General features: G+C 34.7%; 3 protein-coding genes across 3 annotated transcripts; 1 reads left to right on the forward strand and 2 right to left on the reverse strand.

Moving 5' to 3' along the window:
- Positions 1-3621: 3621 nt before the first annotated feature.
- On the forward strand, positions 3622-5726 carry LOC132599006 (probable WRKY transcription factor 40). Its single transcript, XM_060312209.1, has 4 exons — positions 3622-3949; positions 4131-4550; positions 4679-4795; positions 4925-5726. The coding sequence occupies exons 1-4, from the start codon at positions 3875-3877 to the stop codon at positions 5369-5371; spliced, it is 1059 nt and encodes a 352-aa protein (XP_060168192.1). The 5' UTR covers positions 3622-3874; the 3' UTR covers positions 5372-5726.
- Positions 5727-7316: 1590 nt separating this feature from the next.
- LOC132599017 (phosphatidyl-N-methylethanolamine N-methyltransferase) lies at positions 7317-10758 on the reverse strand. Its single transcript, XM_060312218.1, has 2 exons — positions 10401-10758; positions 7317-7835 (listed from the first exon to the last, which is right to left on the reverse strand). The coding sequence occupies exons 1-2, from the start codon at positions 10643-10645 to the stop codon at positions 7586-7588; spliced, it is 495 nt and encodes a 164-aa protein (XP_060168201.1). The 5' UTR covers positions 10646-10758; the 3' UTR covers positions 7317-7585.
- A 1625-nt stretch (positions 10759-12383) lies between these two features.
- LOC132599034 (protein LPA3) lies at positions 12384-19861 on the reverse strand. Its single transcript, XM_060312242.1, has 12 exons — positions 19465-19861; positions 18131-18161; positions 17865-17957; positions 17711-17773; positions 17294-17405; positions 15031-15116; positions 14408-14466; positions 14180-14282; positions 14022-14082; positions 13139-13221; positions 12977-13057; positions 12384-12789 (listed from the first exon to the last, which is right to left on the reverse strand). The coding sequence occupies exons 1-12, from the start codon at positions 19773-19775 to the stop codon at positions 12730-12732; spliced, it is 1143 nt and encodes a 380-aa protein (XP_060168225.1). The 5' UTR covers positions 19776-19861; the 3' UTR covers positions 12384-12729.
- Positions 19862-20479: the final 618 nt, after the last annotated feature.

Raw genomic sequence — 20479 nt, forward strand, 5'->3', positions numbered from 1 at the left:
ACACCAACCACCATTTAGACATGAATTGGAGTTTAAGAACCATGAAAAGAATTACTTTTCCTTTCATTCATTAAAGAATCATCAATAAAATTAATACTTCCAACAATAGTTTCAAAAGTGATTTTAAAAGAGACATACAAATTACAACCAAAGAGTTCGTAAAAACCGATAGAAACAGTATGTTCAAAAGAGACATACAAATTACCTTTATATTCAAAAAGGATTTTATTTTTAAAGAGGCATACATTAGGGTTTTGTATGAGAAGTTCACCCTTTTTATTCAATAAAGAACTTTCGAGAAACAGACATATATCCGTAATAAGGTTTTTAAAATAGAGACATACCTTAATATGTTAAACAAGGTTTAACAAATCACTTTCTAATGAAGAACACCCAAACCCTAGCTTGAATCACTTTGGGAAGAATTATGTTGCAAACCCTAGGTTTTGGTCACAAAATCATGTTAAGAATCATGGGTTTGATGTTAAAAAGGGATTAGGAACTTGAATTCAACCTAGAATCATGATAAAACTTACCTTGCAGGGTTCTTAAGGCTTGGGACTTGTTCTTCCTGACTTTAGGGTAATTTTTCGTGACTAGGGGTGTTAGGGAAATAAACCCCAAGCTTAAATATAACTAAAAACGCGTAAACCCGACTTTTTGACCCGAACCCGACCTGTTTCGCGATGCGGGGCCATCGCGCAACAGTCTGTAGGTCAATACTCAGACTTGCACGATCGGCCCGCGGTGCGGGGCCATCGCACTCGCTCCCATGCGCCGGAAAATCCGAAGGGTGTCGGTTCTGCACAGTGTTCGGTAAAATGGACATAACTTCTTGTACGTAACTTTTCTTGGGCTGGGTGACCTACCGTTGGAAATCTATTTCAAAGATCTACAACTTTCATGAAGGAAGTTTTTCCAAATTCTCAACACATTTTCATGAAAATCGCCCAGAAGACAGGCCTACCAAAACTTAGGCGAATTTAAGAGGCCTTAAGAACTTCACTAGTTGATCTGATTTCAAAACGATCATCTTCCACCCGAATTCATCAAAAATGGATTCATATAGATATAATATCATCTTAATACTAGATTTTTACACATTCACACCTAGTTCAAGTTTACGGGGTGTTACATTTTTTCCCTTTAATTTTCCAGTTCACATTTGATAATTTAAGTGAGTTTATCTTCTACGACTGTCATGACAATAGTTTATACACTTTTATTTCAGTTTTGTTTTTTTTTTAATTCGATTTCAATGTCAACTCTTAGCTAGTATATATGACTAAACTGCTGCTTTTTTTATTTGAGACAACCGAAAGTGGGTTTCTGATAGATTTCTTGCTAGTATTTTAAGAATATAGTGGAGGGTTGAGTTTATGATTCAACAATTGTTTTTCTTGTTGACTCTTGAACGCTGCGCTATTCTTTTCTATTTCTTTCTTCCTCCTCAAACCTTTCTTTTTGTATTTTTCCTTACAACTAATTACGAGAATGAGAAATGAACAAATATTTGGAGGTCCTGGCTATTTAATTAAGGGTACAAGTACACTAATGTACTACTGGATTTGTGATAATATGGCTCAGTGATATATATACAAAAAAAATTGCTCTGATCATCTGCAACATATAACGAGATAAGGAATTAATTACCAAGTAAGATCAGCAACCATGTGAGTTTCTTTTTTTAATTAATCGAATCAAAGTTACTGATTTATTTTTTATAACATAAAAGTTAGTTAACTTTGTTTAAGTATCACAAAAATCCTAAACTATTTTTTTAACAAAAAAATTATTCAATTTTTTCTCAAAAGTCCCAACAAGTAACTAAGCAATTCTTTTTGACCAAATTAAAATGTACTTTGCCTTAAGTGTCATATAATATATTTTTATTAATTATTTTATGTGATACTTAGACAACGTTAAGTTACTTTTTTGTTACAAAAAGTACTTTAATGACTTTAGGAATACCTAAGTTAAATTGAGTATTTTTTTTCATTATAAAAAATAGTTTAGCGACTTCCACAATGCTTTAGTAGCAAAATGCGAATTGAGTGTCATCCATCTACCAAATTAATCCGGAGTTTCTCTCCTGTTTCACTCTTATATTCTTCTTCAACTTCACTTTTAGTAAAATTTACAATTAATTAGTCCCTCCATTTTTTTAGACGAGGTTATTGATTGGACAGAAAGTTTAAGAAGAATATGATTTTTAGCACAAAAGTTTCTTTACAAGATACGGCTTTAAACATGTAATGAATTATAAAATGAGAAATTTAAAATTAAATATTTTCAATTAAACTTACCACTGATGATTTCAACTTGTATATCCGTCTTCCATAAACAGCTAAGGTAGGTGGGTAGCCAACTTTGACACGTAATTTACTGTACATTGCATCTGAATTAGACTTATTTTCATTTTGTCTAGAGACCAAGTTAATCTCCCATACTTCTTCTTTGTTTCATCGAATCAACCATACTTGACTGATTAAAAAAAGGACTTTGTCGTGTGAAATACATTGACAACATGTTTGGTCTTTTTCTCATAGTTCTTGATGAATTCAATTTGTAACTGTCAACGGCATCATTTAAATGCATTCTGAATTTTCCTTTTCTAGAAAATGAAGTTTTGAAATTTCAACTTTTTTTCTTTCGAAAATTTCAACAGTTTCAGTTTTTCTAATATCCGTAGTCCCAAGCGACTATTACTTGATTTAGCATAATTGTAGTTTTGGATACGAATAGGATAAAACTGACGAAAGAATTAGAATTTAAGTATTGGACCTATCTGTTTATATATTTAGTACTATCAATTTCTGCCCAATAGAAAATAGCTATCCATGCCTCCTATACTGTCGTGGCATACACATAAAGCACACGAATTGGACAGTTAAATTGGTGAAATGTGTGGTTCATATTCTTTTATATTATATGCTTTAATAAATAAGTCTAATTCAATATTCGAATAGTAAAAAATTATTTGTATTGACGTTCATGTCAAACCAGTAAATATATATCATGTGTTTGTAATTAAATTTCTTTCACTTAATTATCATTAATTAATATATATTTTTTATTTTTACTCACATAATCGTTATATTCTGCTCTTTCAGAGTGAGAGTAAGTATTGATATCATATTTAAATATTCTGCTCTTTCAGAATTCAGACCTCACAGGAGGAAATAAAAACTTGAAATAACGTGGAAAATATTTGTGAACAAGCACTTCAATCAAATAAAAAATGTTCCATCTTTTGGTTTAATTTTGTACAAAAGTAAATGCTGACGCACCAAATGATTCATATGAGTGAGTAATTGGTCAAAACAAGACTCAAAATTCAACGTATGCATTAATAATGTTATATCCAGAACCAAGTACCTTTTAAATTTTCTTTTCTTTGCTTTTCTTTTGTCCATATAATATACATTCTCCTTTCTAGTTTCGTAATGGTTGTCTTGACTTTGACTAGAGGAGAAAAATTCAAAATAAGATGGGCCGACATGAAAAGCAATTATTAATACCAACTTTATTATTGAATATACATGTGGTACTGTACCCACCACTTGTGTTGCTAGGTACAAATTTGACAACTATAAGTAAGCTGTGAATAAGAAAGAACGAAGGATACTTCCAACTCTCAATTTGCATCAATTTAATAATATCCCTCTCTCGGTTTTCTTCCTACCTTCCTACAACTTGGTCTGCTATTCTTTTAAGACCTGTTATTTAAACCTTTACCACCTTCATTTGTATAACATCATCAGATTTGAGAAAAAAGAAGTGTTTGTTTCCAAACACCTGAAGAAAGATCTAAAGCTTTGTGGGTTGTTGGAATTTTAATCAACTTGTTACCACCTCTGAAGAATTTAAAGCTATGGATTTTACAAGTTTGGTTGATACTTCATTGGATTTGAGTTTTAGGCCTCGTCCAGTTCTTGATAAAGTTCCGGTAAGTGTGATTCACAAATTAGAAATACTGTAATATACTCTTTCCTATAACTTCTCGTACCAAACCAATCCACTAAAATGCAAATAGGGCATATTTTAGATTTTTGGTTTTTATAGCTCATGCCCAAATGATAATAAGTTAATTTTTTTATGCTAAATATTGATTTTTTTTGGGCTTTCAGAAACAAGAAGTTCAGAGTGATTTCAGTGGATTGAGCAGAGACAATATGGTGGTGAAAGATGAGGGAGGGGATTTGTTAGAGGAACTAAACAGAGTTAGCAGTGAAAACAAGAAGCTAACAGAGATGCTAACTGTGGTTTGTGAAAATTACAATGCTTTAAGAAACCAAATAATGGAATATATGAGCACCCAAAATGGTGTAGCTGCAGATGATAGTGCAGGATCAAGGAAAAGAAAAGCCGAAAGCACTTCCAATCCCAACAACAATAACAAGATTAACAACTTGGATGTTGTTCAAGGACGTTCATCAGAAAGCAGTTCAAGTGATGAAGAGTCTTGTTACAAGAAGCTTAAAGAAGAGCACATAAAAGCCAAAGTTACAGTTGTTTCTATGAAAACTGATGGATCTGATACCTCTCTTGTAAGTCCATAATGACACTTAAAAAATTATTTGATTAAACTGCTAGAGAGAGCAAGCTAATATTTTACTTAATTATGTCTTCAGCGTGCCGAGACTAATGAGATAAAGAAATGTGAATTTATTTGCAGATTGTAAAGGATGGTTATCAATGGAGGAAGTATGGTCAGAAAGTAACCAGAGACAACCCTTGTCCAAGAGCTTACTTCAAGTGCTCATTTGCACCTAGCTGCCCTGTCAAGAAGAAGGTAATTAAAACTCTAATTTAACCCCAATTTAGTTATAAGTTCACAATCATAGTGAAGAATGAATTTGTTCTGTTCGAGTCAGTTTGCGCGAACGTTCTAATAATGAGTTGTGCATTTGGCGATTGACAGGTTCAGAGAAGCATAGAAGATCAGTCTATTGTGGTAGCAACATATGAAGGAGAACATAACCATCCAAAGCAAGAAGCAGGCGCAAGTACTAATACTAATTCTACTCCCAGTCGTTTAAATGTGACAACTATCGCGGGTACTACTGCTTCAGTCCCTTGCTCTACAACTCTCAATCCCTCAGGACCTACCATTACCCTCGATCTTACTGATCCGAAAACAGTAGAGAAACGCGACACGAAGATGAACCACAGTACTAGTCCTACAGGTGGCAATAGCATGAAAACAACAACAACAGGAGGTGAATATCAAAATAGGCCAGAATTCCAACAGTTCTTGATAGAGCACATGGCTACTTCCTTAACTAAAGATCCAAGTTTCAAAGCAGCACTTGCAGCAGCCATTTCAGGAAAAATGTTCCAACATAATAATCATACAGGCAGATGGTAAACAAAAGTCCAGGAGAGGAGTCAACAATTCTGTGTATGGATAGGCTTAGACAATTGTTCAATGTCTTCCAACTTTACTCATTTGGAAAGTTCTTAGGGAAAAGGAAACAAGTTATTGTTCAATGTAAATACAGGAAAAGCTTGTAACATTTGGACCACTAAGTTGGACTTGGAGGTGCACGTGACAATGGAAACTTCTGGACAGGACAAATTTTCAACAGCAGCCATATTGGGTCCCCTGCTCATGGACTCGCTATGAGTTGGCTAGATTGAGACTGCATTGTCCTTGTAACATTTAAGTTGTTGAATTTGACAACTTTGGAGTATTGAAATGAGATCAAGAAATACTTATCCAATTTGATTGCTTCTGGATGCTCAACTTATTGTGTACGGGTTTAAGTTATGTACACCAACATTGTATAATTCTTTTGCAGCAGCAAATTCAAGTTACATGCAATAATTATAACAAGCATGATAAAATATAGTATAAATAATCAGCTATAGTTAAACAATCATGAATTTGAAAGCAACAAATAAGACGGTAATTTGTGATTTCAGCTAGGGTGGCAAAATTAGCTCTCATTAAAACATGATCTGCATGAGCTTGGACAGGTCATTAACTCGCTCATTTATTAATTGAGCTAGTTTTGACCCGTCTAAAATTCAGCCTATCTAAAAGTTGAGTTAATTTCAGCTATAACTGTTGACCCAAATTGACCCTTGAAAAACATTGTCAAAGTATATTATTTCAATATATTTTTTTATTTTTTTTTGCTTGATATGTAATAGATATCCATAAGAAAGAAAGTTAGTTTTATTACTATTGTTTGATAATTAATTAGTTTAAGTAATCAAACAAGGAAATTAGAACTTTGTAAAAATTGTGCGGTTTGGGTTACCAATTGCTTATTGCTTAGCCTCTCTCAACCCAAGTACATTTGGACAGGTTAATGGCCAGGCTATTTATTAAGAAGAAATTGCACAAAGTGTCCTTTAAATCAACTGGTCTTTAAGTTTTGCCCTTCAAATGGGCTGGTCTTTAATGTTTGTCCTTTCACAATCGAACTTATTACTTATGCATAGTGGAGTAAGTTTTTTAGTTATGCGGGTATAACTTGTGAGATATTATGATGCTAAAATATAAAATTATACCCCGCAAAAAAGTAGTTTGTTATGAGGGGAAAAATTAAATTCCAGCACAAAATTCAACCCAACCCGCCCGACGCTCCTAATTCCAACCACTTGCATATGAGAGAGTAAACCTCAGTAGGTCCAACTCCTCTAACTAAGTCTTTACTTATTCCTTCAGCTTTTGATGTCTTAATATGTATTTGTCGAAGGGCCCAAACTCGTTGATTATCTGCACCACTGATAAAGAGATCTCAACAAACATGAAATCAAAATCATGTTCAAGTCCTCAAGCTACTTATGAGCCCGTTTGGATTGGCTTATAAGTTGCCTATAAGTTGTTTTCAGCTTTTTTTGAGTGTTTGGCTAGCCAGCTTAAAGCCATTTTGTGCATAAAATAAGCCCAAAAAAATAATTGGGCCTTTTTAGCTTAGCTTATCTAAAATAGCTTATAAGCTGAAAACAACTTATAAGCAAAAAAAAAAAAAAATTAGCTTACCCCAACTTATTTTTTTTTTGGCTTATAAACTGTTTATTTTAAGCCCATTCAAACAGGCTCTTAACACTAAACAGTACTCTTCTTTTCTTTTTTCCTCTTCCAGTAAACAAAGACTTTTTAGACTCAAGCAATTGACCATTGAATATACTCATATTTGATGCCTTATATATTCCGTCTTCAATCATAATCACATAATATCTGCAGTTTCTAACTTTCTGACCTCCACCGTCCACATATCTTACCCGGAGGCTCCTACTTTGAAAAATTGCACTAACTGACAAAATCATTCAGTTTGCTCTGTCAATATAGAAAAAAAACAAAAGAAGGAAATTGCTCTTTATTGGCTACCAGTTTTCTAATCCTAAAAGACATGTTATGGCCAGAATTATGTTGGCCAACTCAAAATCTCAAATAAAAAGAAAAAGAAACTTAAAGAATCTTACGAAATATTGCTAAGTCTGATTAAAAAAGAAATCAAGAACTCAAGAGACCCTTAATACAAGAACCTGATAAAAAAGATTCCTCCTAAAGAATGCAGAAGCAAACAGCACCAGTTCCTTCAAGTTGGCAGCTGTATCTTCTATAAACTCAAGCAAGCGGCTTTGCACGAGTAACTGGATCTTCCTTTGATTCTACTTTTATCATAAATACATATCCCAGTACCCATAAGGAAATATACAAGAAAGGAACCCACGAGAGGCAAGCTAGCAGACTCAAAATGCTGCCCACGTACTGGGGATCTCTTATTACTCCAAAAGGAAACTCTGTTACCCAAGGGATAGTCTTCCCAAATCGTACACCATAGTAAGTGCCAGCTTCTCCCAACAGTTGGTAGACCCTGCAGTTTTGTAAATTATTACACCCATGAACGTAAAGAACTAAATGTAAAACCTGGACAAGCAATCGGAGGTGCACGTCTAACATAGCAGTCACTCCTGATAAGATGGAACCAGAAATAGCTTCATTCAAGATATGAATCGTGATATCCAAAACAACCAGTAATAAGCTGTAAGCAGAATATCTAAAGTGATTGTGTCAGATCTCTTATTTGAAAATTGCCATTGGAATGACAACTATCTCTCTCCGATAATTGTTATCAATGTGGCTCTTAATCAGGTTGGCCTCTGTCGCTAATATGTTTCAATATTATACTCAGTTAAGAAGATGATAGGAAAAAACACGTAAGATGATGAGATTCTGACCAACTTTTCTTTTTTGATAAATGGATCCAATTATCTGTCCTAGGTATTTCACTAATTTCCCCAGACCCCACATGGTGGGATTATACGGGGTATGTTGTTGTTGTTTGTATTTCACTATTTTAAGCCTTTCAAACTCTACTGCTTTGGAACTAGTCTTTAGGTCAACGCTTGTTTAAAGGTATATGAATGTATGATCCAAAGAAACCTAAACTTAATAACTATATTTTAAGTTAGGTAGTGAACCTCATAATCATTACTCTTCTATAGCCGAAATAATCTGCATAGTAAATAAGATCAGCCAGTACTCTAGTCAGAACTAAATATCTGGGGTTTATTCTCTAGCCGAGTACGGATTGATCATTAAAGTGAGGTGGGAGGTAAAGAGCGTCAGTAAACCAGTGATGGATACAAATCATTGAATTCTCCCTCATATCTCCAGAAACATTAGTAAATAATCCGGTCATTATGTCAAAGTGCAATTGCACATAGATTCACTACTTCGATGCCTTTGTTTGGTTTCAGCTGGAGGGTTTCATTTGAACCTACAAATTCTCCGTCATTACTATTACATCGGACGTGTTAAATGGATAGCATATTAGCATGTAGATAATGGTGATTGCAGGCTAAGTTGTGCGGACTCTTCGTTTTTGATGCCGCACCCGTCTCGACACGGGATGGGTGTGGTGCGGGATACGTCTCAGATACGATCAACCAACTTTGGATACTTTGACGGACTTGTGGACAAAGTTGGGGGGAAAATTGAGAAAGATAAAACAGATTTAAGAGATGGGAAATGGCATACCTTCAATATTATAGTCCTTTTGTCTCATATTCGTTGCTTCATGTTTCAGGCCAAATAGAGAGAAACCAAGAATTCAAGGGGTCGTGTTCTTTATAGCTCTATTTTTATAATTTTGAATTTTCTTAGCCGAATCCCCACACGTGTATCCATACCTGGATCCGCAACCCCAGATCTTAAAATTTAGATTTTGCCGAATCCGACGCTCGGATCCATACCCGTATCGGATACCCGCACCCCAGTCCGAGCAACTTAGATTGCAGGTCCAATTTTGGACTACCCTATAGCATCTCCTAAAACTTAATCAGCTGATGTGATCAGGCTGAACTGGATTAATGAGATTTGTAAAATTTAAGCAATCCAAGATGGCACTGGCACATCAATTTTCTGAATTGATTGCACAAACCTCTTCTTCGCTACAATATGAGACCTTATAATCTGACTGAGAAATGTATATAAACCTCTAAAACCCCACATGTGACCCCAGAGAGGCGATGTGCCTTAGTACAACATATAGTTCTTCTCGCACAAGTCACAAATATGTACTAGTTCTTTATCAAATTATCAATATGCAGCTTTGTGCTTTGCATTCACTGTATCTTCACAATATCAACTAGTCTTTAGGAGGCTTATATGATTCCACAGTGCAGGAGGAACTTACATCAAAGATGCTTTCTCTCAGTAAAGAATGATTTAACCGGCTTCTAGTGAATTGATGACAAGGGATTAGGGGAACCATCCTTTTCCTCCACGCATTAAAAATTCCCAACAATTAACATAAACCTAGATATCTCATTTGTCAATCAACTCATCGGCAAACTACATGTCCATACCAAAACTAGTTAGGGTCGGCTATATTAATCTTACATATGTTAGCTCTATGGAGTTCTCCACTTAAATACCAGACTTGGTTTGAGATATCCCTCTCTGAAGTACCTTTCTCTTTGAACCAAAGCATTGGGAACAATCAATCATTTGTATATACTCAGCTTTGTTTAGACACCCATTTCACTCCAATCCTAAATATATCACTTTTCATTTTAGTAAATTCAAGAATCCAATTTCTAGCAAACAGCAACAGACCAAGGTATATGTTACTTAATGCATATGCAACCCCGAACTTGTCCCATTTTTCCATTTTGGCACCTCAACTAAGCGTTAATATATTAGCATATTGCTACATTGAAGATAGAATACTATGTCAGTCAGATTGTGTTTGATAGACACACTTAAAGATGAGGTCAGCGTTCAATAGGAACAACACTCAGTTAAGGTGCCAACATGAAAAAAGGGGACAAGTTCAGGGCTGCATATGCAGACAATTCACAAATTAATACAATCTTTACATTGTCCAAACGACCATAAAACATAGCAAGAAAGAAGATGAAATTCGTCAACTGACCTGAAATTAAGAAACTGGCCAAAGATGAAAAGAGGCCAAAAATAAAAGGGAGGTGGCCATGAAAGTGTGGAAACGGATAAGAGGGATATGAATTGTAGCAATTTTATAAAGTGAGAAACGATAGCCATAACTTTGCAAGGGTCACGTCCTTTTCCACACAGATCGACCCATGTTTGAGGATGTGTCCAGAGAAAGTAGTAGAATGGAAATGGTGATATTACTCCTAAGCATGCCCATAAACCCATTTCTGATTTGCTTGCCTTTTTTCTGCAGAAAAGTGTCACTCTACTACTATTGCTCTGTTTCCTAATTTGTGTCTTTAACCTGCAAGTCCCAAAAACAGAAAGAAAGTCCCCTCTGGCCAGTACTATGTCCATGTTGTCCGCAGCATATTTGGATAGGTTTGGGCCGATTGGTGGACACCATGTTATTGGGCTTCCTAGTAACCTCTTACCTTTTTATTTTTGCGCGAATTGGCCTTCTTTTGGGGTGGTCTTTAAATTTTTGTCCCTCAAATTGGTGATCTTTAATATTCGTCCTTCGCTTAACACCCAGAGGTCTTGAGTTCGAACCTAGGCATAAGTTGGGATTCACGGAGCAGAAACAAAGTTAGGCCTTAAGGCAAAGGTTTGCAAAATAACTTATTTTTTGTTTTGCCTTAAAGCAGAGTTTGAAACCCAACTTATGTCTTGCGAATTGTTTTTTAAATTTTGATTGAGGAGAGGTTTGAATCCCGAACCAAGGGGCTTTTAGCGAAGGGCAAAACTTAAAGACCACTGATTTGAGGGACAAAATAAAAGACCATCCCCAGCAAAGGACAATCCTGCAAATTACCCAGTTGTTATCATACATTTTTTTGCGCGGATTGCACTTCAAACGCACTGCTCTTTAATTTTTGTCCCTCGTATATGTGGTCTTTAATTTTGCTTCTGCTATTTATTTAATGAAAATATCGAAACCTGCTTCGCTGGGCATATTTTTGTAACATTTTTATCTTCGGAAACTAAACTTTTGCCTTGCTAGGCACAAAATCCGTAAGAAATAAGTTATGTGGCATGAGTTGTGTAGTATTTTTTCAGATTATGCTGAGTGTTGAAACAGAGGCGAATCTAGGATTTAATCTCTAGGGGTTCAACCTTCTAAATTTTTTAGCATTGAACCATTATATTTCTAAAGTTATAGGTTCATCTCTACTATTTATTATAATTTTAGTAAATAAATTTATACCCCGCATCAAAAGTTTGGGGTTCAATTGAACCCTAAATTATAGTGCTCCATCCGCCTCTGTGTTGAAAGTATTGCCTTGTCCGACATAACTTTTGTGGATGTTATGATACATATGCCGAAGTTAAACATAAGCTATGCCTAGCAAAATCTAAAATTATGTTGTTTTTATGTTGAGTGTTGAAAGATTTGCCTTGTCCGGCATAATCTGTGGGATGTTATGATGCATATGTTGAAGCTAAACTTAAGTCATGCCGAGCAAAAATCTAAGTTATGCCGCGCCAAAAACGTTGAAGGGCAAAAATTAAAGACAGCCCCGGAATAGGTATTTGTGCGAATGACCCGGTTGGTACCATTTGGGCGGACTGCCATGTTGAGAAATTAACATAAATGACTGGTGCCCAAGAAAAATGTCGACAGATATATAATTAGCGTATAATATATGTGTATTGACTAGCAACTGTAAATATTTTTCACCGAGTGGCCAAATGTGTAACCTTCCCAAAAATGCTTATCCACACTAATATCTTTACTATAGTCAAGTAATAAATTGAGATGTGAATGCATATGTTGATAGATATTAAACTGGGTTAAAGTAAGGGCAAATGATAGTGTACATGTAAAATGTGATAAGTAGAGTAAAAATCTCTAGTGTACATCTATACCTGATTGCTTAAAATATCTTTCAATAGTTACATTGCAGAATAAGAGAATTCCCTTTGGCTGATAAGAGCAACATTCAGAAGGAGGGGAACACACTTGGAATCAACCTTCTTTAATGTTTTTGTATTCACAAGTTGGAGAAGAGATTGAGCTTAGTACTCATAGTCAAATAAATATAAAGGGAAAAATAAGGGTGACAATGGTGCAGGGCAGGGGTGGGACGGCACAAAGAATCCTCAAAGGACTTGTCACGTCTTTAAGACAACCTTCTTTTTGGTTGAAATATACAAGTTACTAAAAGATAAGATAAATACATAGAGCATTTTTCTGAAGGAAATGCTGGATCAACAATTCTGGTAATTCAGTAGCTTGTTCCTCCACCATCCGAGTGTCTATTATAAGTCTCCATCAGCCATCCTCTTCTTCTGTGGTAATCTTCTGTTCAACTACGCCATGCAGAGGATGCTTCTAAATCAACATCTTCTTCCCACCAAGTTGCAGTCTGCAGCAAGGCATTTAAGCAGCATTCAGACATATTCTCAAATCTATTGCGTATTTCACTAATCTTCTCAGTATAAGCAATAAAGCCATTCGTCCTTCCAAAGAACTGTAGTAGTTGTTTTGAGTAACGAGAAAAATATACAAATAAACACAAAAACTATGTAAAGTTGAAATTACTATAACAAGACCTTGTATCCTCTTCTGAGAAATTGAAGTGAGCTTCCTTGCTCCTCTTCCAGTCCAAGGACTCTCAATAGTTCTTCCTTGGTCTGCCATAACACGTTTGAGCAACTTATTTACCATAAAAGTTATTTAGAAGCATAAAGAGCATAAACAAGATGTATAGTTACTTCGTTAAGAGTGAAGCGAGTTGCGCTCTCTGCCACACAAACAAAAGAAGCATCTGTCTGTTTCAGCATCACCTGCCAAGGCCCTGCAAAATTTAAAACAAAACTAAAGGTTGTCGGTATTCCATATTGGTACAGAGACACTACATACACAACCTTACTTGTAGCAGGTGCTGCTCTTTTGTCTTTTATTTATTTGCTTATTTTGCAGGGTGGGGTTGATATTGTATTCAGCATATTCATTGTTTACCAACTAAAAGATAGAGCATCCTAATGCCCTGAATGGTGAGTGATTGGCATATATATTACCTGTGCTGAAGCCTGAATATCAGACACAACATCCATTTTTAATAAGACAAAAAATGCTTACACCTTTTATTCTGACATGATGTTAATTATCTAGTTTCAAATACTTTCATTTAGAGCATTTAAATTTTCTTAAATGTGAAGTTATTCTTAATATTCTGAAGTTCCACAATAACTATAACAAGCAAAGAATTATAATGTTACAATATGTCTTCCTAATTTTGGTTCACAAACAAAGAAAGAATTCAAATAAGGGGTTTCATTTTCTTCTCTCATCACATTTTCAGTGAGAAAACAGTTCCTAGGATCAGATTTGATTTTACACTCATAATATAACCTAGGCATATAGTAGCCTTGCACTAAACTTAAACAACTAATATCCTCTATCCTCAAATTTCTGGTCCACCATTGTTTTACCGGATTGAACACCACGAAAATAATCTGCACTCATGGTTTGGTATCAGAAAGAAGGAACTATAATTGAGAAACAAGAATAGAAGTCGACAAAAATTGGGAAAAGATGAAATGGAAGTAACAAAAATCACTAAATAAGCGTATAACAGAAAGAACAAAATCTTACCAGGATATTGACGGAAGAGAGCTCCACTGTAGTTCACAATATAAGGTGCCACTGCAACTGTCTTCCATGAGAAAAAAGAAAAGAGAAATTATGTATTACAATATTACAAGGTCGATAAAAGACAGATGAACATAAAACCAAGATCACAAACTTTCCACCTTTGAGTACTCTCTTGTTCGGATATAAAAAACTGGGATGAACTGAGAAAGAAATTTGTAATGCAATTCCCTGGGTGGAAAGCCTACAATACCCAGGTCAGCGCTGCAATTTTGAATAAATTTATTGTTAATCAGAATATCATCGAGGAATTAACCAAAAAAATATACTAATCAAAAACGTATTGATCAGCAAAATATCCATCAAAGAAAGGGATCACTGTTTGTTACCGCAAGGTATCAAGTTCTAGATTGAAAAGGAGGCTAGGGGTTGACATAGCAAATTTTTCCTGCACATTGTCAATGCAGTAGATGTCAACATCATCAACCCTTGAATATGCATACAAGAAACATTCATTTGAAAGTACAGTAGAATAAACAAATAAAGTGAATACGAAAAGGGTGGACAAGGCAATTCTAAGGTAGTTACATGGAAGAGCAAAGGAAACACGTCCCAGGAAGTTCGCGTTATTTCTACAAACAAATTAAACTAATAAAAAATTAGTAGGGCAGAACTTCAAGAAAAGTTATCATGCAAGGCTCTTCTGAACGGCCATTATGTCTTCTTTCACCATCTTTAAATTGCTTGTTTCTTTATCTCTTCCTTGTACCTTTTTTCTCTCCAGGGGGAATGGTGAGAATAAAGTAGTCAGAACATTAGCCAATAGAATCACCAGTTCAAGTTGGTTGATGACATAAAAGTTTAACAGACTTTCACCAAAGAACACGTGACACAATTGGTGGATGACCACACATTGGTACTCTAGTAAGTTTGATTTTTATTGGAGATTATTTCTTGTAAATTTGGAATTGGAAATTAGATAGCATGACTTTCTAATACCAACAGATCTTACCACATACTTCTCAATGTACGAAAGGTCACGAGTGCTGCAGTTGATAAATATATAAAGTGTAGGAGGCTGGTCAGACTTCCAACGATCTGAGCCAATAAAGATGCATAAAGCTTTTTAGATATAGTACACATAGCATAAGCAAAAGATCGATGATCATTGCAATAACGGGGAACCAAGCTATTGCTTAAAAAGCTTCAAAAAATTCACAACAGATGTAGAAAGAAAAAATAGCTATACCCATTTAACCCTAAGGCCCGTTTGGTTGGTATTTCGGGAGTAGTCTATCCATGTATAAAATTCTGCATAATTTATTAGATTCTTTGGTTGATGCTTTAAAGATAGTTAATCTCCGTATAAAACTTAGCATAGCATACACAATGTTTGGTTAGGATTTTCTTCCTACATAATACCTGCATAACTTTATGAGGGGATCTCTGTACTATTTTATGCAGAGTACATTCCCTACATAAATACTTTCAACGACTAAAACAAACTGTTTGAGGAAATACCGCAAATGCTAAAGGAGAAAAGCTCCAGCTGATTTGAGACAGGATTGGGTAGCATCAGTACAAGACGCATGCACTCATGTTAAACTGTTGATGATCTTCAGTTCTTTTCAAGTTGAATGCAATACAGGAACCTAACATTTGCAGGCTTTCTAATTCATATCATAAAGACTTAAAAGCCTTAAACACTTGACAAGATTAGGGCTGTTCATGGTTTTGGTTAAAACCAAAACCAAACCCCGAAATTTAACCAAACCAAATAAAAAAACCGACATTTGGTTTGGTTTGATTTGGTTTTAAATTTTAAAAACCGATAATATTTGGTTTGGTTATGGTTCTATTAAAAAATAACCGAATAAATACCGAACCAAACCGATAAATTATATACATAAATTTTATAATTATTTATATGTATAATATTAGTTTTTCATAAATAATTATAAATATTTTATACCTTTTAATCATTAATTTGATTTTTGGTCTACTTATTTCACATAGTTGTTTAAGGCCCATGTTTTTAAGAATATGTCCAAGTCCATGTCTTTAAGTCTTTTAACTCTTTAAGTGTTAACTGTAAATCTACTAACAGACGCTCACGTCAGAGTCTAATGTCTTTAACTTAAATTTTTACCCTTTCTTTGTCAGCCATTTGATTTTAGGTTGTTTCTTCCTTTTTTTTCCAAATATATACCTTTCTTTTTTCTTGTCTGAATGGGTCCTAAACTTCTAATATTTTTCATATGAAAAGGACAGAGATTGTAGATTTGGAGGTTCCTATAGAAGATACTTCAGTAACATCAGCATTTGCTGCAACTCAAGCACATGGTAATGCCCTAATACTTCTTCCGTGGGTAATCCTCCTAAAAAGTAGAAAAGAACAACTCCTTGTAGTCAAGACCCTAGCCTGGGGGATAATGATAGAAAAACATTTAAAGTTTGGGATCATTACACAAAGTTTTTTAATAAAATGGGAGAATTGAGGGCACAATGCAAGCTCTGCCCCAAAGTTTGGGATCGTTACACAAAGTTTTTTTATTTCATATATTTTAATTTTAATTTCAGGTAGTCTTTATGTTTGATTAATATGTATGTTTGTAACAACAACTAAAAGCTCCTATGCTCTACTTTATTTCCACGTATGTGTATTAAGATGACAAAAATGGTGCAGCCACTACTAAGTTAGTTTTTAGCTTTATATGTAGTAGTTTAACAACTTTGGGTAACTTGAGTACTATCACTATCACTAATAGAGAAAATGTTTCTATGATGTATGTTCCACCTTAAACTATAAATAAAAGTTATCGTTTGAACCAAAAAAAAGACATGTCTTTTTCAACTTTTTAATGTTTTACTGATAAGTCTCATGGCGGCTAGTCATAAACCGAAAAATCGAACCAAACCGACAATAACCAAACTGGTGGTTATTATTTTATTTGGTTTGGTTATGGTTTTAGACATTTAAAAACCGACGAAATTGGTTTGGTTATGATTTTAATCAATAACCGACCCAAACTGAACCATGAACACCCCTAGACAAGATTCAAAAGACTGTTTCCTATTATTTTTTCTTTGAAGGACACAAGAGGATTGCATCACCCTTCCCCTCTCCCCTCCAAGAAAAGAACAAGAAAGAAAGCTTATCCGGAAATAAAAATAGATTTATTGTAACATCTGAAGAGAATTGGGTTATTGAGCAACAGTGGCTAAGCTGATGAAAGAGTTGGAATCATAAGAACAGTTAAATTTGCGAAGTTAACCTTCATTCTCATCCTCAAAATCGAAGTCCAGTGTATTCTTTATAGATCTGAAGAATGTAGTCACAGCGCCAGCAGGAATATCATCCAAGGACCTAATGGTAATACCATCTATCTGAAAGAGTTAAAGAAAGGATGATAATTTCAATGAGATTTTTGCGAGAAGCAGAAAACTACAGCATGAACTGCTACTCCAAAATGCAAAAAGAGAAAGAAGACGAATCATATCATAAACAGCTAAAATTGTTTCTCAAAAGTTAATCATTCATCTCTAGTTCAAGGAGGGGTTTAGATAAGACAAAACTAAACACACTGACAAAAGCACCCGACTTACACATGAATGCATTCCTTACTAGAACAAAATGCTATGGTTGACGGCATCAGAAATGAAAATTGAAATCTACATGGGTTATTTAGTACCGAGTCAAGAGCTGATTTGAAAAACTCGGAGGCCCTACGCTTTTCTGGTTTATCAGGAAACACCTACAAATTGAGGGATCTTGTCAGATTTGCTTCTGTGCATTTTAGTGAATCATAACTTGTACAAAGAAAGGATGACAAAGTTTCTACTCACCACACAAGCTCTAGTTTCCTTCTTTTCCTGAAGCTTCTTAACAACAGCTAGTACAAGTTGGATATTGGCATCACTGAACTCATCCGAAGATCCCTTCACATATTAAGAAATTTGAGGGTTGTGCTCATTGCAAGGTTGCATAATCAGTAAGATGCAAAATATGAGAAATTATAATCATCCAGAAAAATAGAACGACTCCCAGCAACAATACGATGTCAATAGCAAGGTACATAAAATTTCAACATTTAAGATGGTTAATATAATACCTTATAAGAAGAAATGCTGGTGGGCAAGGGCCTGCAGATGTAAACCAATGGAGAGTTGAAACAAACAGAAAAAGTTGTCAGGAAAGAAGATATGACAAATTAATTATTGAAAGAATATGCATGTACTCAAAAAGGTTAAACCCCTATCGAATTTCATGAACGTATTGACAATTCAAAGGCAAAAAGTTAATATACAGCTGACACTAGCCTAAAAGACCTTGAAGTTTTCTCAATTGGAACGACCTGACTTAAAGTTATAAAACAAACAACAAGTAGGAGTTGCAACAGAATCTAGGTCACGAATTCATATGTACAAAAATGTAACGTACACCTAATCCACAAATAATACTTCTTGACGTATGTCCTTATGTTGGTTCTTTTGTTCTACATAAAACGGGATTATTTCCAACCCACCACTTACATTTGCATATAACGCAATTTAAGTAGACTTCCCACTGCCCCGCCAGTGATTTCATTCAAAAGATTTCAATTTTGTTCCTTTCAGGTGATTTAGACTAGGAATAATTTCAACTTACCAGCATGGGCGGAGCCACCTTAGGCGAAGGGTAGTCCAGTGCACACCCTTTGCTAGAAAATTACGCAGTGTACATAGGTAGAATGTTAGTTATTGTGAGTATATATTTAATTTTGAACACCCTTAACATAAGTGAGAAGAAAAGGTACACACCCTTTGCCAAATTCTTGGCTCCGCCATCGCTTACAGGTACAAACTTTTTTAACAAGTTTGCTTCATAATTACTACTCACTCTTTCTCAATTTATGTGATACACTTTCCTTTTTAGTCTGTCCCAAAAAGAATGATACATTTCTATAGCTAGAAATAATTTAACTTGATACTTTCTCTTTTACCTTTAATGAAATGAATTTCAGTCACACAAATATTTACAACTTGTTTTAGACCACAAGTTTTAAAAGTCTTTCCTTCTTTTCTTAAACTTGGTGCGTAGTCAAACTATATCACATAATTGGGACGGAGGGAGTGGTAAAGAACCACTCGTATTGCATCCCACAAATATGGAAACTGTGCAGCAGAAAATACATGAAAACAACTAAATTACTGGAAAAAAAAGACTACAACTACCGTGCCTCAATCCCAAACTAATAAAGTCAGCTATATGAATCCTGAATATCCATTTGTTTGGACCCATTTCATTCCAATACCAAATAATTTGTCTTTCTATTACAGATTATGAAACAGCTATAGTCCTTTAGTAGAAGTATCATCAGGCAAGTTAAACCGAAGAAGAAAGTGGACAAGTTAATTCTACAGACATAAAAAGAGAGAATTAGAGGGAAGAAGGGAGTAGTATTACGGGAAGTCAATTTCGAGTCGAGTCTTTCCATGATTAAGGGCATAGAAGAGAGAATTGGCGGCATCAGAAACAAGGACTTCATATGATCTTGGCTTGTAAACACTGACGCCGGCCTTTGGGTCAGTTCCTACTTCATTCTTGATGCACTTAATCCCCTTCAACTTCAAGGGGACTGAATTTACAGACGTTTTGTAATTAGTGGGTGAGTGAAAGACTGGGCGTTTGGGGAAAAGGGAAAAGGAAAAAGACATAAAGGGAGATGGGTTACAGCGAGGAACAGTGAGTGTCTGTAAGGCCGAATTTCCGGCCATGACAATGGTTGGTTGGTTGGCTGGTGTTATTGACAGGTGATTGTGGAGGGAAATATAACCAACATTGGATTGGTGATAAGGTGTTTTATTGGAAAACCCGTTTTTTTTTTCTTTTTTAGAAATTCTATTTAACAACTCAGGAAAGAGACATCTTAGTCATCCTACTATTTAAGATTATTTAGATAGATGATGATGAAAAATTAAAACTAATCCTTAAATTTTATCGTTTCAAATATACCGTGTAATTTTTATAAAAAATGTTATATGAGAATGTTGGAATTAAATATTTATTGCATATAAAAATGTGATTTTTTTAAAATAGGCTAAAAAAAAAAAATGTATAAATTAAACGTATCTAATTAAACACGGAAAAATAATTTAAAATTTAATTTCTTAAAGGAAGGCGTTTCAACAAGAATATCTTTTATAAAATTATTTTCTCCTTACCAAACAAAAATTAAAAGTAATTGTACCATTCTTGTCGTACAATAGTGCCAAAAAAAAAAAAGGAGGTTTAGGGAACATTACAAGAAAAAATGATCAAAATGGTCCTTAATGTATGGCCTTTGGTTTTATAACTTTATTTGCTCCTTATTATATATAATATATAAAATGATGAAAATGATCCTTAATGTATTCCAAAAGTGATCAATTTGGTCCTAAGCCATATAAGGACAGTCATTACTTTTGCTGTCAAAATAAAC

Source organism: Lycium barbarum, chromosome 1 (assembly GCF_019175385.1).
Source record: "Lycium barbarum isolate Lr01 chromosome 1, ASM1917538v2, whole genome shotgun sequence".
Lineage (NCBI taxonomy): Eukaryota > Viridiplantae > Streptophyta > Magnoliopsida > Solanales > Solanaceae > Lycium > Lycium barbarum.

What these genes read in the sequence shown, in the direction of transcription:
- LOC132599006 (XM_060312209.1), top strand. Translation starts at nt 3,875, where the DNA reads ATGGATTTTACAAGTTTGGTTGATACTTCATTGGATTTGAGTTTTAGG. An exon ending in CAGTTCTTGATAAAGTTCCG is followed by an intron (nt 3,950 to 4,130) that starts GTAAGTGTGATT and finishes TTGGGCTTTCAG; the next exon opens with AAACAAGAAGTTCAGAGTGA. An exon ending in ATGGATCTGATACCTCTCTT is followed by an intron (nt 4,551 to 4,678) that starts GTAAGTCCATAA and finishes ATTTATTTGCAG; the next exon opens with ATTGTAAAGGATGGTTATCA.
- LOC132599034 (XM_060312242.1), bottom strand. Translation starts at nt 19,775, where the DNA reads ATGGCCGGAAATTCGGCCTTACAGACACTCACTGTTCCTCGCTGTAAC. An exon ending in TTTTGAGGATGAGAATGAAG is followed by an intron (nt 15,117 to 17,293) that starts GTTAACTTCGCA and finishes TTATTGGCTCAG; the next exon opens with ATCGTTGGAAGTCTGACCAG. An exon ending in TTCTCAGAAGAGGATACAAG is followed by an intron (nt 12,790 to 12,976) that starts GTCTTGTTATAG and finishes GCCTTGCTGCAG; the next exon opens with ACTGCAACTTGGTGGGAAGA.
- LOC132599017 (XM_060312218.1), bottom strand. Translation starts at nt 10,645, where the DNA reads ATGGGTTTATGGGCATGCTTAGGAGTAATATCACCATTTCCATTCTAC. An exon ending in GGCCAGTTTCTTAATTTCAG is followed by an intron (nt 7,836 to 10,400) that starts GTCAGTTGACGA and finishes ACAAAACTGCAG; the next exon opens with GGTCTACCAACTGTTGGGAG.